The sequence below is a fragment of the Pristiophorus japonicus genome, chromosome 7 (assembly GCF_044704955.1).
Source record: "Pristiophorus japonicus isolate sPriJap1 chromosome 7, sPriJap1.hap1, whole genome shotgun sequence".
In the NCBI taxonomy this organism is placed as follows: domain Eukaryota; kingdom Metazoa; phylum Chordata; class Chondrichthyes; family Pristiophoridae; genus Pristiophorus; species Pristiophorus japonicus.
Genome location: NC_091983.1, coordinates 98,293,780 through 98,317,016, shown reverse-complemented (window position 1 = coordinate 98,317,016; position 23,237 = coordinate 98,293,780). Strand labels below are relative to the sequence as shown.

At 44.3% G+C, this 23,237-nt stretch overlaps 1 protein-coding gene across 1 annotated transcript in view; it reads left to right on the top strand.

Moving 5' to 3' along the window:
* mtmr9 (myotubularin related protein 9) overlaps positions 1 to 23,237 on the top strand; it is a 76,919-nt gene that overhangs the window by 36,157 nt on the left and 17,525 nt on the right. Inside the window, exon 5 of the mRNA XM_070885173.1 lies at positions 1,002 to 1,219. Within this exon, the coding sequence (XP_070741274.1) occupies positions 1,002 to 1,219 (218 nt within the window). The remainder of the gene's footprint in view (positions 1 to 1,001; positions 1,220 to 23,237) is intronic.

Sequence of the window (23,237 nt, the reverse complement as noted above, 5' to 3'; positions counted from 1 at the left end):
GCTGTTTAAAATCGCGAAGGCGAGAGTAAATAGCAACTTGCCAATGGCTGAAGGGTTGATAACGAAAGGGCACAGATTTAAGGTGATTGGCCAAAGAACCAGAGGCGACATGAGGAAAACCTTTTTTTACACAAGTGGTTAGGATTTGGAATGCACTGCCTAATAGGGTGAAGGATACAGATTCAGTAATAATCTTCAAAGGAGAATTGGCCAATACTTGAAGGAGAAAAATTGCAAAGATATGGGGAGAGAGCGGGGGAGTGGAACTGACTGGATTGCTCTTTGGAGAAACCGGCACAGATTCGATGGGCTGAAGGACTGCCTTCTCGCTGTACTAGTCTATGATTCTACCTGAATTTCTCTTTATAGCTGTTGGCGGATGTTCTGTAGCCAGGCCAAAAAGGACATGGGGAAGGAGCCAGTTAGTGAGAGATTGTGCAAAAGGCATAGCACTGGATATGGACTGTGACTGAAGGGTTCTGATCCAGTACCAGGATATGTCTCCGAAGGCCATTCTCTCAAGCAAGAGGAGAAGTCCCACTTAGCCCAATAAAGTGACTTCTCTGCACACAGGTTGGATATTAGTGGTAGTTCTCGTGCTTTTTTGGAGTGGTGGACCACTTTAAGTCGCTATCTGACATCCATAGATCTTTTAAGAATAAGTGTGCATCCATTTGAAAATGGTGTCATTTGAAATTCCTAATGTTTGATGGTGCTTAGTGTTATTTAGTTTGTTTCGCTATAGAAATTTTGTCTCATTAAACTGTTTTATGTTGGTGAGTTATTAGAAACAGCACAAGAACAAACTGTTTAAAAATTGCTTAGAATAATCTATCATGTATTTTGTTGCATGTGTTGGCAAATATTACAGAACTGTTGCTGAAGTCTTAGAGCAAACAAATCTTTAACAAATAAAGTCCGGTTGACTGCCATAAATTAAGATTATTTATATAAGCTTAGCCATTCTTTCATTTGCCATTAATAATGCAACAATTTTTTAGGTAATGATGCACAGTGCGCAACCATTGACTGGAACCAATGGAAGACGGTGTAAGGAAGATGAGAAATTGATTAATGCCACTCTGTGGGCAGGAAAACGTGGTTATATCATTGACACCAGATCAAGTAATGCTGCCCAGCAAGCCAGAGTCAAAGGAGGTGGCTTTGAACAGGAAGCACATTACCCTCAATGGAGACGAATTCACAAATCCATAGAGAGGTAAGTGAAAAACACAGCAGTTCAGTTTATTACTGATTTTTATATTTACAATTTGTTCCTTGATAGTGTGCTACAGCGTATTCTGCTTTTATTAGGCCCAAATTTCCCCAGGAGTTGCTCCATTTTTTTTTGGAGCAACTTGATTTTTCTGGAGTATCTTAAAAATCCCCATTCTGCACATTTAATTTGCGCCAGTGTAAGTGAGTTAGTTAAGATTTTTTTGTCGTTTTTTTTTTCAAAAGGGAACGTTACCAGCCACCTACGCCTGTTTTAAGCCATTTTAGCCAGTTTAGACAGCTAATAGTTGCTCCAAACTAACTTAGGCCAGCGTTTGTGGCCGCACAGAAAACCCTTGTGGAGAGTTAAGACATCAGCGCAGGTAGCCAGAGATGATGGGGGGGGCGGGGAAAGGGAAGCACAGAGGATCTTGCAAAGCACTAAACACCTTCAAAACAACATTAAAGAAGCATAAAAACCATAAATAAATAAATAAATAAATAAATAAGAAATAAAACTTAAGTCACCTCGTGTATGCAACTGGTCACACTCTGCTAAGCGATTCACTGGCTGCTGGTGCTTCTAAACAATAGGATTCCATGAACTCTGTGGGAACCTGCCTGACGTACATGCCACTCCTGCTGGTGTCTCTGGAGGCTTTTAGTTCTTTGGGCAGGGGGTGCCTGTGCAAAGCAATCGGCTATTATTCCCGTGTAAGTGAGTATCAGCAGGCTGTTCAGCCGCGGTGAGGCATTAGAGCTGTGCCTGGTCCCATCCTTGCTTGACGTTCACACGCATGCGATTTCAACAGGTGTTACTGCATTGTGATTGGGGGCAGGAACGCAGTGACTGAAGCAACATCTACACACCCTTACCGCAGCTGTGCTGCGATCCCTTTGGCCAGGGATAGGGGTGGCAAGTATCAGGTCGTCCCTTCGGCCAGGGATAGGGGCGGCGACGCGCTGGGAAGGCGAGGAGCTACTGCGCATGCACGTAGATTCCACTGCGCATGCGCGCAGCTGCCGGCACTGTTTTTAGCGCAGGGCTGTAGCTTCGCCCCCACTCGAAGAGAAACGCCACGTCAGGACCTGGGACGCAGACCAGAGCAGCCAGAAGTCTTGGTAAGTTTTTTGGCGCCGTTTTGAGCACACAAAGTTACATATTTCTGGAGCGTGAGGGAAATAGGGCCCATTGGAACAATTCAGATGTAAGTTTTCAATCAAAATAAAAATGTTAATCATGCCAGAACTATATCAGCATGAATTTTCTATAATGTGCAAAAACTACCAGGATTTTCACTAAGCAGAGCCTTCCTCTCCAGCTTTGGAACCTGTTGAGTCCATTTGCTGTTACTTGATGGAAAATTGTGATCAAAGCAGAGAGCTATTCTGCTTAATTCTATATTGCACATGGGCTAGAAATTCAACAGGTTGCGACTGTTTTTCTGCCAGGGCAAAGCGACGTATATATTTTTTGGGCACTAAGTGTCGCACAACATTTTGCGCCCGGACGAAAATTTCGGCAGTGGTTTTGTGCCGAGGCTAAAAGTTATCGCCCGCCTTTTTTTTTAAGCGTTTTTATGACTTCAATCGGCGTACAATGCTGCGCCACAGCCGCAGGCAGTAAATTCGGCAATATCGCCCGCCCGGAAAAAACAGTCTGACCTAGAGCGCTAACGGTGCCATCTTGAAAATGAAGCACAAGTTCAGTGCATCAAAGGATTTGGAGAAGGAAGGCTGAATTTTATACACTGAAGTTTTATGTGAGTTTATAGTTCGTTTTACAGGATATTTAAGGACATTTTTTTTTAAATGGGGCTATACAATGCCAGCCGTTATTCCTGGCTGCTTTTTGTATGCAGCGTCGAGCTGGAAGGCGGCTTGTTGATCATTTTGAGCGTAATCGAAGAGCTCACAGACGTATGGGGAGGAGGCCTTACCCTTCAGAGTTTACAGGGAACAGCGCTCATACCTGCAGCTCTGAGGCGCAGTGCATTAGAAGGCTGCGCTTCTGAAAACAGGTGGTCACAGAGAAATGCCAGCTCATAAAGGCAGATCTACAGCCTACCAATGGCAACAGGAGTGCACTGCCTGTTGAAGTAATGATGACTGCAGCACTTGCCTTTTATACCTCCGGCTCCTTTCAGGCATCAATCGGAGACATCAGTTCCATCTCGCAGTCTGCTACATCAATGCATTCGCCAGGTGACTACTGCACTGTACGCACGCAGGATGGACTTTATAAAGTTCCCAATGACCAAGGAGACACAGAATGAGAGAGCTCTAGGTTTTGGACGAAATGCTGGCATCCCCAAGGTTCAGGCTGCCATTGACTGTGCACATCACCCTGCAAGCACCTTTACTCAATCCAGAGGTTCACCAAAAACAAAAGAGATTCCACTCCCATGAATGTACAGATCGTCTGCAACCATACTCAGCGCATCATGGCAGTAAATGCCCAATTTCTGGCAGCATCCATGATGCTTTCATCTTGTGTGAGAGTAGTCTCATGCTTGTTTGAGTGTCTGGCACAAGGCCAGAGCTGGATGCTGGGGGATAAAGGTTACAGCCTCGCCACCTGGCTCATGACCCCCCTCCCCCTCCGGAACCCTCAGACAGAAGCCAGTGTCCCTGACTATATGTGCGGGAGGTGTGTCCAGCTGCAGCTCCCGTCAGACCGCATTGCGGCATTGGAGCTACGCATGGATACACTGTTTTGGATACTGTTAGGGAGAGGCTCATCAGGGGAAGGCTGCAGCAGCAGGCAAGTTCGTGGCACCATGGGTGGCTCTGCTGCACAGGAGGGCAGGAAAAAGAGTGGGAGAGCTATAGTGGTAGGGGACTCTATTGTAAGAGGAATAGATGGCCGTTTCTGCGGCTGCAATCGAGACTCCACGATGCTATGTTGCCTCCCTGGTGCAACGGTCAAGGATGTCATAAGAACATAAGAATTAGGAACCGGAGTAGGCCATCTAGCCCCTCGAGTCTGCTCCGCCATTCAACAAGATCATGGCTGATCTGGCCATGGACTCAGCTCCACTTACCCGCACGCTCCCCATAACCCTTAATTTCCTTATTGGTTAAAAATCTATCTATCTGTGATTTGAATGCATTCAATGAGCTAGCCTCAACTGCTTCTTTGGGCAGAGAATTCCACAGATTCACAACCCTCTGGGAGAAGAAATTCCTTCTCAATTCTTTTAAATTATCTCCCCTGTATTTTGAGGCTGTGCCCCCTAGTTCGAGTCTCCCCGACCAGTGGAAACAATCTCTCTGCCTCTATCTTGTCTATCCCTTTCATTATTTTAAATGTTTCTATAAGATCACCCCTCATCCTTCTGAACTCCAAGGAGTAAAGACCCAGTCTACTCAATCTATCATCATAAGGTAACCCCCTTATCTCAGGAATCAGCCTAGTGAATCGCCTCTGTACCCACTCCAAAGCTAGTATATCCTTAAGTAAGGTGACCAAAACTGCACGCAGTACTCCAGGTGTGGCCTCACCAATACCCTATACAGTTGCAGCAGGACCTCCCTGCTTTTGTACTCCACCCCTCTCGCAATGAAGGCCAACATTTCATTCGCCTTCCTGATTACCTGCTGCACCTGCAAACTAACTTTTTGGGATTCATGCACAAGGACCCCCAGGTCCCTCTGCACTGCAGCATGTTGTAATTTCTCCCCATTCAAATAATATTCCCTTTTATTGTGTTTTTTTTCCAAGGTGGATGACCTCACATTTTCTGACATTGTATTCCATCTGCCAAACCTTAGCCCATTCGCTTAACTATCGAAATCTCTTTGCAGCCTCTGTGTCCTCTGCACAACCCGCTTTCCCACTAATCTTTGTGTCATCTGCAAATTTTGTTACACTACACTCTGTCCCCTCTTCCAGGTCATCGGTGTATATTTTAATTGTGGTCCCAGCACCGATCCCTGTGGCACACCCCAAACCACTGATTTCCAACCCGAAAAGGACCCATTTATCCCGACTCTCTGCTTTCTGTTAGCCAGCCAATTCTCTCTCCATGCTAATAAATTTTCTCTGACTCCGCGTACCTTTATCTTCCGCAGTAACCTTTTGTGTGGCACCTTATCGAATGCCTTTTGAAAATCTAAATACACCACATCCATCGGTACACCTCTATCCACCATGCTCGTTATATCCTCAAAGAATTTCAGTAAATTAGTTACACATGATTTCCCCTTCATGTATCCATGTCTTGGAGTGGCTGCAGGGCATTCTGGAGGGGGTGGGTGAACAGCCAGTTGTCGTGGTGCATATAGATACCAACGACATGGGTAAAAAAACGGGATGCGGTCCGAAAGGCTGAATTTAGGGAGCTAGGAGTTAAATTTAAAAAGTCGGACCTCAAAGATAGTAATCTCAGGATTGCTACCAGTGCCATGTGCTAGATCAGAGTAGAAATAGCAGGATAGTTAAGATGAATATGGTGCAAGAGGGAGGGATTCAAATTCCTGGGACATTTGAACCAGTTCTATTGAAGGGACTGAAGGCCGATTAAATCCCCAGGGTCTGCATCCTAGAGTACTTAAGGAAGTGGCCCTAGAAATAGTAGATGCATTGGTGGTCATTTTCCAACATTCCATGGATTCTGGATCAGTTCCTATGGATTGGAGGATAGCTAATGTAACCCCACCTTTTTTTAAAAAAGGAGGGAGAGAAAAAACAGGGAATTTTAGACCTGACGTCTGTGCAGAGGAAAATGCTGGAATGAGTTATTAAAGATTTAATAACAGTGCATCTGGCAAGCAGTGACAGGATCGGTCTAAGTCAGCATGGATTTATGAAAGGGAAATCTAGAGTTTTTTGAGGATGTAACTAGTAGAGTGGACAAGGGAGAACCAGTGGATGTGGTGTATTTGGACTTTCAAAAGGCTTTTGACAAGGTCCCACACACGAGATTAGTGTGCAAAATTAAGACACATGCTATTGGGGGTAATGTATTGACGTGGACAGAGAACTGGTTGGCAGACAGGAAGCCAAGAGTCGAGATAAACGGGTCTTTTTCAAAATGGCAGGCAGTGACCTCAAAAAAGGTTCAGTGCTGGGACCGCAGCTCTTTACAATATACATTAATGATTTAGACAAAGGAATTTAATGTAATATTTCGAAGTTTGCAGATGACACTAAGCTGGGTGGGAGTGTGAGCTGCGAGGAGGATGCTAAGAGGCTGCAGGGGGAGCTTGGACAGGTTAGGTGAATGGGCAGAAGCAGTATAATGTGGATAAATGTGAGGTTATCCACTTTGGTGGCAAAAACAGGAAGGCCGATTATTATCTGAATGGTGACATTAGTAAAAGTGGGGGTGCAATGAGACCTGGGTATCATGGTACATCAGTCATTGAAGGTAGACATGCGGGTACAGCAGGCAATAAAGAAAGCAAATGGCATGCTGGCCTTCATAGTGAGAGGATTTGAATATAGGAGCAGGGAGATCTTACTGCAGTTGTGCAGGGCTTGGTAAGACCACACCTTGAGTATTGTGTGACGTTTTGGTCTCCTAATCTGAGGAAGGACGTGCTTGCTATTGAGGGAGTGCAGCAAAGGTTCACCAGAATGATTCCCGGGATGACAGGACTGACATATGAAGAAAGACTGGATCGGCTAGGCTGCTACTAACTAGAATTTAGAAGAATGAGAGGGGATCTCATAGAAACTGGACAGGTTAGATGCAGGTAGAATGTTCCCGATGTTGGGGAAGTCCAGAACCAGGGGTCACAATCTAAGGATAAGGGGTAAGCCCAATAGGACCGAGATGAGGAGAAACTTTTTCACCCAGAGAGTTGTAAACCTGTGGAATTCTCTGCCACAGAAAGTTGTTGTGTCCAGTTCATTGGATATATTCAAAAGGGAGTTAGATGTGGGCCTTGCGGCTAAAGGGATCAGGGGGTATGGAGAGAAGGCAGCTGTGGGGTACTGAGGTTGCATGATCAGCCATGATCATATTGAATGGCGGTGCAGGCTCGAAGGGCTGAATGGCCTGCTCCTGCACCTATTTTCTATGTTCGAGGGGAGGTGGGACCAGAACAGACTGGACGGTCTACACCTGGGCAGGACTGAAACCGATGTCCTAGGAGGAATGTTTGCTAGTGCTGTTGGGGAGGGTTTAAACTAATATAGCAGAGGGATGGGAATCTATGCAGGGAGACAGAGGGAAGTAAAATGGGGGCAGAAGCAAAAGGTAGAAAAGAGATAAAGAAAAGTGGAGGGCACAGAAATTAAAGGCAAAAATCAAAAAGAACCACCATACAACATAATTCTAAAAGGACAAAGTGTTTTTAAAAAAAAAACAAGCCTGAAGGCTCTTTGTCTCAAAGCGAGGAGCATTCGTAATAAGGTGGATGAATTAACTGCACAGACAGCTGTTAACGGATATGATGTAATTGGGCCCACGGAGACATGGCTCCAGGGTGACCAAGGCTGGGAACTCAACATCCAGGGGTATTCAATATTCAGGAAGGATAGACAGAAAGGAAAAGGAGGTGGGGTAGCGTTGCTGGTTAGAGGAGATTAATGCAATAGTAAGGGAGGACATTAGCTTGGGCAATGTGGAATCTGTATGGGTAGAGCTGCAGAACACCAAAGGGCAGGAAATGCTAGTGTGTACAGACCACCAAACAGTAGTAGTGAGGTTGGGGATGGCATCAAACAGGAAATTAGGGATGCGTGCAGTAAAGGTACAGCAGTTATCATGGGTGACTTCAATCTACATATAGATTGGGCTAACCAAACTGGTAGCAATATGGTGGAGGAGGATTTCCTGGAGTGTATAAGGGATGGATTTCTAGACCATTATGTCGAGGAACCAACTAGAGAGCTGGCCATCCTAGACTGGGTGCTGTGTAATGAGAGAGGATTAATTAGCAATCTTGTTGTGCGAGGCCCCTTGGGGAAGAGTGACCATAATATGGTAGAATTCTTCAATAAAGATGGAGAATGACACAGTTAATTCAGAGACTAGGATTCTGAACTTAAAGAAAGGTAACATCGATGGTATAAGACGTGAATTGGCTAGGATAGGCTGGCGCATGATACTGAAAGTGTTGACAGTGGATAGGCAATGGGAGACATTTAAAGATCACATGGATGAACTTCAACACTTGTACATCCCGGTCTGGCGTAAAAATAAAACTGGGAAGGTGGCTCAACTGTGGCTCATGGGAAATTAGGGATAATGTTAAATCCAAGGAAGAGGCATATAAATTGGCCAGAAAAAAGAAGCAAACCTGAGGACTGGGAGAAATTTAGAATTCACCGGAGGAGGACAAACGGTTTAATTAGGAGGGGGGAAATAGAGTATGAGAGGAAGCTTGCAGGGAACATTAAAACTGACTGAAAAAGCTTCTATAGATATGTGAAGAGAAAAAGATTAGTGAAGACAAATGTAGGTCCCTTGCAATCAGAATCAGGTGAATGTATAATGGGGAACAAAGAAATGGTACTAAGGAAGACACAAATAACCTTCCGGAAATGCTAGTGGACCGAGGGTCTAGCGAGAAGGAGGAAGTGAAGTAAATCCTTATTAGTGAGGAAATTGTGTTTGGGAAATTGATGGGATTGAAGGCTGATAAATTCCCAGGGCCTAATGGTCTGCTTCCCACAGGACTTAAGAAAGTGGCCCTAGAAATAGTGGATGCATTGGTAGTCATTTTCCGATATTCTATCGACTCTGGATCAGTTCCTATGGATTGGAGGGTAGCTAATGTAACCCCATTTTTTTTAAAAAGGAGAGAGAGTAAACGGGTAATGAAAGACCGGTTAACCTGACATCAGTAGTGGGCAAAATGTTGGAATCCATCATTAAAGATGAAATAGCAGTGCATTTGGAAAGCAGTGACAGGATCGGTCCAAATCAGCATGGATTTATGAAAGGGAAATCATGCTTGACAAATCTGCTGGAATTTTTTGAGGATGTAACTAGTCGAGTGGACAGGGGAGAACCCGTGGATGTGGTGTATTTGGACTTTCAAAAGGCATTTGACAAGGTCCCACACAAGAGATTAGTGTGCAAAATTAAAGCACATGGTATTGGGGGTAATGTATTGACGTGGTTAGAGAACTGGTTGGCAGACAAGCAGAGAGTCGGGATAAACGGGTCCTTGTCAGAATGGCAGGCAGTGACTAGTGGAGTACTGCAGGGCTCAGTGCTGGGACCCCAGCTCTTTACAATATACATTAATGATTTAGATGAAGGAATTGAGTGTAATGTCTCTAAGTTTGCAGATGACACTAAGCTGGATGGTGGTGTGAGCTGCGAGGAGGGCGCTAAAAGGCTGCAGGGTGACTTGGACAGGTTAGGTGAGTGGGCAATGCATGGCAGATGTAGTATAATGTGGATCAGTGTGAGCTTATCCACTTTGGTAGCAAAAACAGAGAGACAGATTATTTGAATGGTGACAGATTAGGAAAAGGGGAGGTGCAAAGAGACTTGGGTGTCATGATACATCAGCCATTGAAAGTTGGCATGCGGTACAGCAGGCGGTGAAGAAGGCAAATGGCATGTTGGCCTTTATAGCGAGAGGATTTGAGTATAGGAGCAGGGAGGTCTTACTGCAGTTGTACAGGGCCTTGGTGAGGCCACACGTTGAATATTGTGTACAGTTTTGGTCTCCTAACCTGAGGAAGGACATTCGTGCTATTGAGGGAGTGCAGCGAAGGTTCACCAGACTGATTCCTGGGATGGCAGGACTGACATCTGAAGACAGACTGGATCGATTAGGCTTGTATTCAATGGAATTTAGAAGAATGAGAGGGGATCTCATAGAAACATAAAAAATTCTGATGGGATTGGACAGGTTAGATACAGGAAGAATGTTCCCGATGTTGGGGAAGTCCAGAACCAGGGGTCACAGTCTAAGGATAAGGGGTAAGCCATTTAGGACTGAGATGAGGAGAAACTTCTTCACTCAGAATTGTGAACCTGTGGAATTCTCTACCACATACAGTTGTTGAGGCCAGTTCGTTGGATATATTCAAAAGGGAGTTGGATGTGGGCCTTACGGCTAAAGGGATCAAGGGGTATGGAGAGAAAGCAGGAATAGGATACTGAAGTTGCATTATCAGCCATGATCATATTGAATGGTGGTGCAGACTTGAAGGGCCGATTGGCTGACTCCTGCACCTATTTTCTATGTTGCTATGTTTTTCTAAGGTGAGCATCGCTATAATGAGAACTATATAGCCACACGCAACATCGTCAAAAAGACAATTGGAGGGCTCAAGCAGCGCTTCCGATGCTTGGATCACTCTGGAGGCTCCCAGCAGTACTTCCCTCTGCAGGTCTCTGAATTCATTGTGGTGTGCTGCATGCTGCACAACTCAGCCATTATGAGGGAACAGGTTTTGCCACTGGGGACTGCATGACCACCTCAGGAGAGAGGTGGGGAGGAGGAGGACGACGACAACTAGGATGAGAAGCCTGGCATTGCACCCATGCCACCACCACCACGACAGGGAAGCCTCGTGGAGCTTTGCCACTTCAAAAGCCTTACATCAGCAGCTCATAATTAAACGCATTGCTTGAAGAGGGAATGGCAAGTTTGACCATTCCTTGGCTTCTCTCCCACCATGTTGACTATTCCCCCTCTTATTCTGCAAATAAGACACTACACAGGAATAGTTAAGGTGAACAAAAGAATTTGTTAAACATACAGTAACTTGATAAACATTGTAACTTGAATAAGGTTTAACTTGAATAAAATGTAAACATCTAAAAACTGGCACAAAATTTATTAAACAATGTTGTGAATCGGGAAACTTTAAAAACTTTTATAAAATATCAACAATCCCAGCACCGAACGTCTTTTACCTCCGACCCCTCCACTTTCCCCACCCTAACCCCCTTCCTTCACGTAATGGCCCTACCCAAAGTGGTGGCACCCAGACGTCGTGCAACAAGGCAGCCAAAGTCCTTCTGTATTCGGGAGAGAGACAATGGAGGCGCCATGTGTGGATCCCCTGGAGAAGCTCTGGATATAGAAGGCCCGGCTTCTCAGTGGCTTCACCACTCACAGGTGATGTCGGTCTAGTTGTGAAACTGGCGACTGTAGTGTCAAAGATTGAGACCATCAATTACATGTGGGCATTGACATCCTCTGTCTCTGCGACCCGCGAGAACACCATCTGCGACATGCCTTCCCTCATGTCCATGGATAGTGCCGCAATGCTTGTGGGAATACTCCCTAAGATCTCCAGGAGCTGTCGGGTGAGCTGGATGCTCTCCCTGGACAGTCCAGATGTGCGTCTGCCTGTCTGTTAACAGACCAGCTTTGCCGACTCGCCCTCCGGAGAGACGCCATACGGGATTCAACCCCAGTGGTGCGTTGCTGCATGCCCCTTGTACCCGGAGCCTCGGATGGCTCAAAGCCAGAGAATGTTTCTTCCTCGGACAAGCTAGTGGCCACAGCAAAAAGAGGTGTCGAATCCCCACGCTCCTCCCCCGGAATAGGTTGATCATTTTGCTCCTCCCATGGAGATTCCTCGGCGTTGCCGAGGTGGAGGCTTCCATTCGAGGATGTGGCGTATGTGACTCCTCATCTGGAAATAGGAAACAGATGAATGGTTAGCAGCAGGTGAGGGGGCAGGGTGACATGAGTAACATCACATAGCACATGCTCATTTCAAGGACCGCTGCTACTACATAATATGTAGTCGAGTGACGCTGCATCACATTGCCCGAACCCTAGTCCACAGACGTTGCATCACATTGCCCCGAACCCAAGTCTAAAGACACACTACATTAACCCAACCCAGCCCGGGGATTTTGCAGGACTTGCCCTCAGTTTCAAATGGGGGATCAGCAGGTCTACAGGTAGTTAATCTCCCTGAGGCACCGATCAGACCAGCCACACTCTCCTCCAGATTTGTCAGAGGCATTGTTCTGGGTGGACCGCCGCCTGTCTGTCACTGCTCCCGGCAGTTGTGGGACATCTCTCCCTGCAAAGATGACAATGGGAATGGTTACCAGAGGGCCCTTCTGCTCTTTGGTACACATAGATAGCCATCAAAGCACTTATACCATACTATGTGCATTTAATCCAGTCCTCAGTTTAATGGCCCTGGAATTTGCATGTGGTTCATGAGGAAGACATCGAAGTACAGAAACATCTTTTATCTCCGAAAGCAGTCGTCTTAATGTGTAATGATCATTCATGGCAAATAAGGTGCAACACTAAGCCTACCTGCATCAGCATGTGTCAGATTTATAATTTAAGTAATGGAATGCATCAATAAAAAATTACTCTGACGATCCTGCAATGGTCATTGAACCTCTTGCAGCACTGGGTGTAGGTCTTTCTGATGTCGTCCACAAAAGTCACGTCCTCAGAAATGCTGGTCCAAAGACGCCCAAGAACTGCTAGGAGGGGTTCCCTTGCACCCCTCTTATTTAAATCCCCCCCCCCCCCATCTCCTCTCTGCCTGCTCTCATCTCCTTCCACTGTGCCTGCTATCTATATAAATGGCTGATTCAGCCCTGCGTGTACTGCGCATGCGTGGGCACTCACTCACAGTTGACCAGAAGCATGGGAAGAAAAAAATGGAGAAAAAAAATTGGGGGGTGGGGAAGTTGTGTATACGCTGAAGATCCAGGTTTTTTCGATCGTAAATTTCAGCTCTGGCGTGCATTCAGGTCTGCAACGCCGGATTTATCGCTATTGCTGGTCACCGTTTGGCGAATTGGGCTCAGGCAATAATAATAATACCGTGGCGGTAAAAAAAATTCCGCCACGATTATCGCCCAAAAACCCGAATTTCTAGCCCTTGGCATGCACTTCCTGTCTGCATTACCCTTACTTCCTGTGTCACTGAGTCTTGGCTTTTCCCAGTACAAGTGAAAAAACGTCACCATTGACTGTAGGCCTTTCAACAATAGGCAGTGCTGTTGCAACTTCCTCGCTCATCTCCCATATACTCTGCTAAATACAGAACGCACATCAGGAAACCAAACAATCTTTTTTTGAAAATATGATTGACAAACATTCCCTCTGCTCTTGAAAATGCCTTTGATGAATTGAAATGAGGCGGTCTGCACCCCATTCCCTCTTTCCAGTCCTGCTGGTTCTTATGAATTTAAATGGTTCTGTTCATGGCACCCCACTCTCTCTGGCCCTTTTGACAAAATAGCTGCTCTTTTTCCCTGTGGTCTGCTCTCTTTCTCTCTGACTCTGCTGCTTTTTATGGATTTAAATCGCTCTGGTCTCTGGGTGCACTTCCAACTTATCAGCAACAAGAGTCCGATCCACTGATATTGTAAAATCCATGTAAAATGTCTATTTTGTTTGAAATGTTAGTTGGGCAAATATATTGTTAACTTGAAAGGGACTCTGTTGCCTTCTGAAAATGTATTATTTTGTTTGTGTCAAGGAGGGAAACAATATACATTTGTCTAGCAGTAGCTGTGGATTTCAAGGGTAGATGACCAGGTGGTTTTCCCCAGTGGTCTTGGTTGGAAGTTAATTGCATTAGCAATTCTTTTCATGTTTTTGAGCTTGCAGTCTTCTGTTAATACCAAGCTATCTAGGGGGCATTTGAGCTATTTGACATGCAAGTTAGACATCATAAATAAGAAACAGGAGTAGGCCATATGGCCCGTCAAGCCTGCTCCGCCACTTAATACAATCATGGCTGATACGATCATGGACTCTGGTCCACTTCCCCGCCCGCTCTCCATAACCCATTATTCCCTTATCGTTTAAGAAACTACCGTATATACTCGCGTATCCTACGATCTCACGTATCATGCGACCCCTAAATTTTCGTCCCCAAAACATGATTTTACCATATATCTCATGTATCATGCGAGTCACTTTTTTGAGATCGAATACAGACATTAACATGAAACATCGAGTGGATTCTGCTCTCTCTCCGTGCTCTCTCTCCGCGACTCTCTCTTTCCCCCCCCCCCGACCTCCGCGACTCTCTCTTTCCCCCCCCCCCCCCCGACCTCCGCGACTCTCTCTCCCCCCTCCGACCTCCGCGACTCTCTCTCTTCCCCCCCGACCTCCGCGACTCTCTCTCTCCCCCGACCTCTGCGACTCTCTCTCCCCCCCGACCTCCGCGACTCTCTCTCCCCCTGAAGAGAAGAATTTCAGCAGGAGTCAAATGGATTTTTTTTTGCATTGGGAGGATGTAGTTTGTGGTGTGCTGCAGGAACTTGGCTTGTTTTCCACATAAACTAATGATTTGGTCATGAGTATCGAGGAACTAATATCAACCAGGGATATTCGATTTACAACCATCATGGAGAGTGAGAGGAGAAACCGAGAAATGTCTTTACATAGAGGATTGTTGGAGCATGCCGAGATTCAGCGTGGTTACGGTCTGCTTAACAGCCTAACAGCCTAATCTTGGCCAGCACTTCACACCCGCAAATTTTGTATCTCGCGTATCATGCGACCCCCCAAATTTAGGTTACAATTTAGGTCTTCAAAAGTCGCATGATACGTGAGTATATACGGTATCTATTTCCGTCTTAAATTTATTCAATGTCCCATCTTTCACAGATCTCTGAGGCAGCGAATTCCACAGATCCACAACCCTCAGAGAAAAAATTTCTCCTCATCTCAGTTTTAAATGGGCGGCCCCTTATTCTAAGATCATGCCCTCTAGTTCTAGTCTTCCCCATCAATGGAAACATCCTCTCTGCATCCACCTTGTCAAGCCCTCTCATAATCTTATACGTTTCGATAAGATCACCTCTCATTCATCTGAATTCCAATGAGTAGAGGCCCAACCTACTCAACCTTTACTCATAAGTCAACCCTCTCATTCCCGGAATCAACCTAGTGAACCTTCTCTGAACAGCCTCCAAAGCAAGTATATCCTTTCGTAAATATGGAAACCAAAATTATACACAATATTCCAGGTGTGGCCTCACCAATACCCTGTACAACTGTAGCAAGACTTCCCTGCTTTTATACGCCATCCCCTTTGCAATAAAGTCCAAGATTCCATTGGCCTTCCTGATCACTTGCTGTACCTGCATACTAACCTTTAGTGTTTCATGCACAAGTACCCCAGGTCCTGCTGTACTGCAGCACTTTGCAATCTCTCTCCATTTAAATAATAACTTGCTCTTTGATTTTTTTCTGCCAAAGTGCATGACCTCACACTTTTCAACATTATACTCCATCTGCCAAATTTTTGCCCACTCACTTAGCCTGTCTATGTCCATTTGCAAATTTTTTGTGTTCTCCTCACACATTGCTTTTCCTCCCATCTTTATATCGTCGGCAAACTTGCTACATTACACTCAGTCCCTTTCTCCAAGTCGTTAATATAGATTGTAAATAGTTGGGGTCCCAGCACTGATCCCTGCGGCACCCACTGTTTACTGATTGCCAACCCGAGAATGTTTTTTGTTTTTTGTTTTTTGTTCATTAGCCAATCCTCTATCCATGCTAATATATTACCCCCAATCCCGTGAACTTTTATCTTGTGCAGTAACCTTTTATGTGGCACCTTGTCAAATGCCTTCTGGAAGTCCAAATACACCAAATACACCACATCCACTGGTTCACCTTTATCTACCCTGTTCGTTACATCTTCAAAGAACTCCAGCAAATTTGTCAAACATGACTTCCCCTTCATAAATCCATGCTGACTCTGCCTGACTAAATTTTGCTTTTCCAAATGTCCTGTTACTGCTTCTTTAATAATAGACTCCACCATCTTCCCAATCACAGATGTTCGGCTAACTGGTCTATAATTTCCTGCTTTTTGTCAGCTTTTGAAAAAGGAGGCAATCAACCCACAGAAGACCCGAATCCTTCGACAAACCTAAATGGTAAAATGGATTAATAGCTTGATTTTTTTTTTTTTGCCTTGTGGGAAATAACTATTTCAATGATGTTTCCATGCCAGTAACTTAAACTCCATGAAATGGAAAATAATCTATATTTGTTGATCAAAGTATCAGTTAAAAGATTCTGAAATGGGCTAGAAGATTTGAGGCATTTCATTATTTTCAAGAGAGTTTAAAATATTTTGCAAGTCAAACACTGTACTGCTGATTATCTGATGCTTCGGTGTAATTGCAAACTTCAAATAATAATATGGTTTGATCCCATGCTACTTTGTCTTTTGGAATGGACAGAAATGCACAGTGGATAATTAGTGTAGCAACAGAAATGTGACAACAGGGGGTTGAGTGCAATGCTTCACTTGTCTGAACTAACTATTGTATGTGTGATCTCCTAAAAATTTGATTGTTCCAAGAACAGGTACAATTTCTTGTGGTTTGGATTTGAAAACTTTGAAGCTTAACCCCAACCATTTATTGTTAATATGCTGCACATTTAATCAGATGACATATAATGGATAAAGTGATTTTGTCTTTGAGAAAATGTTTCAGTTGATAGATATATATTGGCCTGAGGCTATATCAATTATTTAATCGTGTGAAACGTCCCTTTGGCGCAATGTGTTGGGAATTGTGCAATTTTCATCTGCCATGAAGCTTAGCATATTGATGGAGAAAACCCTTGGGGCATGTGATCCACTTGCAGGATCCATATCTTGTGGATCACTTGTGAAATCATTGTCAGAACTGAATGAGTCACTTATGCAGTCATGATCAGTGTGCTTTAGTATCTTGTGCAGTCAGTCTTGTGTAAATTAAATACATTGTTCAATGTAGTAGTCCATACTGGAAATGTTTATGCCCTTTTTCAAACTTTTTGTTGCAGATTTGTCCTCGTTGTATAAAGGAAGGATTGCTTTTTCGTTTACATATTATGTATCCAGTTATTTATACATTTCTAATTTTAAGTTTGAAAGCAAGATTAAAAAGGATTCTAAAAGCTGGAAGGATAAAAGTCATTGATAGTATAATTGTGATAAGCAGGATCCCAATCCCATAATTTAAGGATGCATCCAAAACTGACCCCATTCTGTTGTTCTGGTCACACTGGAAAAGCTAAAGCTTGTAGTTGGGCTAATGGGGAAAATTTAAGATTAAAACACTCCAGCATTTTAGTATGAATGACCTGCATGGGTTGGGGAGGGGGGTGTGATTACAAATTAATTGAGGCTTCTGAATTACAAAATGGCTCCTATCAGCATGAAACTTGTAGACCTGAAAGAAAACAAATATTTAAAATAGCACATCTTCTGTGGTATTGTTCAATGGGAGTCCAGATCTAGAATGCAGCATTATAGACACATTATTAGGCGTGGAAAGCTACGGTTTTCATACTATTGATTCCACATCAAGAAAAATCAAGGCTCAGTTAAGCTGCCCATCATGGGTTTTGAGTGGATCAAAAGAAGTTTCTATTTTTTTTAAAAGCCAAAGGCGAATGTGTATTTCTCTTGGCTGCAATTAGCAATAAAACCATGTAGGGAAGCCTTACTCCAGTGGTAGTGGAGGCTTAATATTGTGGGTCTTGGGAGCTACTGCAAACTCTGCGTCTGCCTTGTGTCTGATGGAGAATGGTGTCGGTTGGGATTATAATTGTGTGGAAGTGGAGGCTAAGAGCCCAGTACTACTGCTCTCCTGAAACTGGCACGATAAATATACGGGCGTGGATTTTGCAGTAGGCAGCGTACCTAAGGATTCTGCCGCCGGCAACCGAATAGAATGCAAACTTATCTGATGTGGGTCCTCCTTTGCAAACTTGCTGTTTGACGCGACATACGACAGGGCAGCATAATGGCCCACAGATTTCGGGGGCGCAGCGTGTGTGGAAGTGTATCTGGGATCACGTGGGCCTGATGCTCCAATCAGCAAACAGAAGGACCGTCATTCATTTATGATCTGTGGAAAGGGAAGAAAAACAGACACTCATTACCAGCACCTTCAGAGACAAACATCTATACTTTCAGTTTTTTAGCTTGTGCTCCACATAGATGCAAAAAATAATAGTGCAGAAATTACGGTCGGAGGCGAATGCCTCCAATCTGAAAAAAAATCTATGAATTTACCTGGTGGCCCGGGAAGTTCGGAGATTTGCGGACCCTTACCTGGTGGTCCGGGAGGTTACGAGACCTGTGCCTCTACGTGTAGGCCTATGTATAGGAATGCAGGCGACTCGCAAGCATCCCTGGGATTACGTGGGCCAGCCCAACCAAAGTAGGGGTATTCCCATTCTTATTTGTGGTGAGTTCCTTATATATGGAATTACCATAATTATGAATGGTAATACCCCCAAAAATACACACACTTAAATTTTAGAATTTTAGAATTAATCAATTTAAAAGAAATTTTATTTTTTGAAAATAAATGTACATATTTTGAAGGGTCTAAAAAAAAAAATAAGCTTCCCTTATTTCACAGGTTTTTAAATGTTTAAATTATTGAAAAAAATGAATTTTTCTGTCCTTAAAGTCTTGCGCTGATAAAAGCAGGCCGGCCTGCTTTTATCAGGTGTATAAATTTCACGGGCATTCGCTGGGCAGAAGTTGAGCAAATAGCCCATTATAGGCAGTCCTTCGAAATGAGGATGACTTGCTTCCACGCTGAAAAGGAATGAGTTCATTGGTGTTTCAATGAAAAACCTAATATTCCAGACCCACATACTGAATAGTGGAAGATGCCTGTGCTTGAATTTTATTTAACGTGTGGTGGCCGTTGCACACCAGCCACCAAGTAGCCCGAATCTGCCAGCGAATGCCTAGTTCTTTAGATTTGTACGATCTGTCAAGAGGATTCTTGACAAATTGCAAGTTCCGGGTTTAGACACCTGCGCTTTACATGCCTAAACCCGGAACTTGCGGGGCCTCTATTGATGTGGACCGCGAATTCAGCCCCAATAATTTTATCAATGTAACAACCGCTTCCTCTGAACTTTTCATGGACAAAAATACTTTTCATGGACAAAATCCCAAAATGCTTCCATTTCTGACCAAGTTTTTAAAAATAACTTGGATTTGTCAGGAGGTATCCCCTTACGCTATGGAAACTGGCCCTGTGCCTGTTTCCAACAGCTGTAACATTTTCGTACGTAATTGCTGGCAGTTGGTAGGCAATTAGCCCAACTCTGCCAGCAATTAGGTTTTCAATGTCGGTGAGATGTCATAAGAACATAAGAAATAGGACCAGGAGTAAGCTATTTGGCCCTCGAGTCTGCTCTCCCATTCAATGAGATCATGGCTGATCTGATCTTGGGCTCAGCTCCACTTCCCTGCCGCTCCCCATAACCCTTCACTCCTTTATCGCTCCTTTGTCTATCTCCACCTTAAATATATTCACTGACCCAGCCTCCACAGCTCTCTGCGGCAGAGAATTCCATAGATTTACAACCCTCTGAGAAGAAATTCTATCTCATCTCAGTTTTAAATGGGCGACCCCTTATTCTGAGACTATGTCCCCTTGTTCTACATTCCCCCACGAGGGGAAACATCCTCTGCATCCACCTTGTCAAGCCCCCTCAGTATCTTCCATGTTTCAATAAGATCACCTCTCATTCTTCTGAAGTCCAATGAATAAAGGCCCGACCTACTCAACCTTTCCTCATGTCAACCTCTTCATCTCAGGAATCAATCTAGTGAACCTTCTCTGAACTGCCTCCAATGCAAGTATATCCCTCCTTAAACAAGGAGAAAAAAACTGTACGCAGTACACTCGGTGTGGCTTCACCAATACCCTGTACAGTTGCAGCAGGATTTCTCTGCTTTTATACTCCATCCCCCTTGCAAGAAAGGCCAACATTCCATTTGCCTTCCTGATTACTTGCTGTACCTGCATACTAATATTTTGTGTTTCAGGCACAAGGACCTTCTGTACTGCAGCATTTTGTAATTTCTCTCCATTTAAATAATTTGCTTTTTTATTTTTCCTGCCAAAGTGGATAACCTCACATTTTCCCACATTATACTCCATCTGCCAAATGTTTGCCCATTCACTTACCCTGTCTATATCCCTTTGCAGATGTTTTGTATCCTCCTCACAATTTGCGTTCCCATTCATCTTTGTATCATCAGCAAACTTGGCTACATTACACGCGGTCTCTTCATCCAAATCATTAATATAAATTGTGAATAGTTGACGCCCCAGCACCGATCCCTGTGGCACCCCATTCGTTACCGTTTGCCAACCGGAAAATTACCCATTTATCCCAACTCTGTTTTCTGTTAGTTAGCCAGCCCTCTATCCATGCCAATATATTATCCCCAACCTCAGTAACCTTTTATGTGGCACCTTTATTGAATGCCTTCTGGAAATCCAAATACACCACATCCACTGGTTTCCCCCTTATCCACCCTGCTCATTACATCCTCAAAGAACTCCAGCAAACTTGTCAAACATGATTTCCCTTTCATAAAACCATGCTGACTCTGTTTGACTGTATTATGCTTTTCCAAATATCCTGCTACTGCTTCCTTAGTAATGGACTCCAGCATTTTCCCAACAACAGATATTAGGCTAACTGGTCTATAGTTTCCTGCTTTTTGTCTGCCTCTTTTTTTAAATCGGGGCATTACATTTGCGGTTTTCGAATCCACTGGGACCTCCCCAGAATCCAGGGAACTTTGGTAGATTGCAACCAATGCATTCACTATCTCTGCAGCTACTTCTTTTAGGGCCTTAGGATGCGAGCATCAGGTTCAGGGGACTTGTCCACCTTTAGTCCCATTATTTTACCGCGTTCTTTTTCTTTAGTGATTGTGATTGTTTTAAGTTCCTCCCTTCTTACAGCCCCTTGATTATCCATTCTTGGGATGTTTTTAGTGTCTTCTACCGTGAAGACTGATCGAAAATACTTGTTCAACGTCTCTGCCATTTCCTTGTTCCCCTCTATTAATCCCCTAGTCTCCTCCTCTAGAGGACCAACATTTACTTTAGCCACTCTCTTCCTTTTTATATACCTGTAGAAACTCTTACCATCTATTTTTATATTTTTTGCTAGTTTACTCTCAATCTATCTTCCCTCCTTTTTATTATTTTTTTAGTCGTCCTTTGCTGTTTTTTTTTTAAATTTCCCAATCTTCTGGCCTCCCACTAATCTTGGCCACTTTGTATGCCATTGTTTTCAATTTGATACCATCCTTTATTTCCTTAGTTAGCCACGGATGGTTCTTCCTTCTCTTACAGTCTTTCCTTCTCATTGGAATATATTTTTGTTGACAGTTATGAAATATCTCCTTAAATGTCTGCCACTGCTTATCCAACTGTCTTGCACTTTAATCTATTTCCCAGTCCACTTTAGCCAACTCTACCTTCAGACCTTTGTAGTCGCCTTTATTTACGCTCAGGATACTGGTTTGAGATCCAACTTTCTCACCCTCCAACTGAATTTGAAATTCAACCATGTTATGGTCACACTTTCCTAGAGGATCCTTTACGAGGAGATCATTTATTAATCCCGTCTCATTACACAGTACTAGATCTAAGATAGCCTGCTCCCTGGTTGGTTTCACAACGTGCTGGCCAAGGAAACTACCCCAGATACACTATGAACTCTTCCTCAAGGCTGCCCTGGGCAAATTAATTAGACAAATCAAAATGAAGATTAAAATCGCCCATGATCATTGCCGTTCCTATTTTACCTCCATTGGCCCCAAGTTTCGTGCCGCGGCGGAAACGGCGCACCTTCGAGCTGGGCGCCTGTTTCTCGCGCCGAAAACTGCGCCTAAAAATAAGTCCGATATTCTCGAGCTCCTTGGAGCTCGATGTCTGCTTGGCACGGCGCGCTCTTCGCAGTAGGGGGCAGAGCCTAACACTCGCGCCGATTTTCTAAGCAGCAGGGGGCGGGTACAATTTAAATTAGCCTTCGTGGTGCCGGCAACCCTGTGCGTGCGCGTTGGAGCGTGCGCGCAGTCTCACAAACATTGGCACTCGGCCATTTAGAAAATACTGCAGAAAATGTGAAGATTTGTTTCTTGGACCCCTGCAAAGGCTTGTAATTTAATTTTTTTTGATATTTCTGTGCGTGAGGGAGTGCTTTTAGCAGCACTGCTGAATAAATCACCTGCTGAAATCAGTGAGTTCAGCTTTTCACTGCTAAACTTGCAGAACCGGTGCTGCATTGGTGCATGCAAATTAAGAACTGTGTGTTTGGAGAAATAAGAGTGCCAATTCAACTTTGCAATAATACGTGGTGTTGACAATGCAGCACCCATTCTGCAAATTTAAATATAAAACTGTCGATGTGGCTGCCTCTCCCTGTCCAAATGGCCTCAGTCCCCCTCACAGCTCGAAGGCTGCTGCTGATTCTTTGGCTGCCGGCCAGCCACTGACGCCGCCCCTAAAGCGTGGCCGAATGGCCTCAAGAACCTTAATGAGCTGCGTGTGTCCTGCGTTGATTCTTCGGCTGCCGGCCAGCCACTGACTCCGCTGCTATCTCATGGCCGAATGGCCTCACGTCGGTCCGCTGATTCTTCGGCTGCCGGCCAGCCACTGACGCCGCTGATATCTCGTGGCCGAATGGCCTCGGGTCCGTCCGGTGCTGCTTCTTCGCGGCCAGCCACGAAGAGAATGAAGGCCTGCCTCAAGCACTGCAGCTCAGTTCGAAGCTTGTTGCCGCTGCCGTCGAGACACTGACGCCACACCCCTGCCTGTCTCCAACATGAAAGGCCTGCCTGAAGCACTTTCACACAGTAGGATCATGGTTTATTTAATCTTTTCTTTGCTTATAAATTTTTATTCAAGTTGAATTTATTTGTATAAGTATAACTAAGGATTGATTGTAGAATTTAATGACTTCCCTTCCCCCCCCTCCTCCCCCACCTCGTTCCCTACGCCTAATTTGTAACCTACGCCTGATTTTCTAAAGTGTAGACAAGATTTTTTCGAGCATACAAAAATCTTCACTTACTCCATTCTAAGTTAGTTTGGAGTAAGTTTTCACTCACGAAACTTTGAAATCGGGCTTAAGTGGCTGGACACGCCCCCTTTTGGGAAAAAAAAATTCTGTTCCAAAGTGAAATTGTTTTAACTGACTAGAACTGGAGCAAACTAAATGTCGAGAATTCTGATTTCTAAGATACTCCATTCTACACCAGTTGCTCCTAAAAATCAGGAGCAAATCATGTGGAAACTTGGGGCCAATTATTTCTT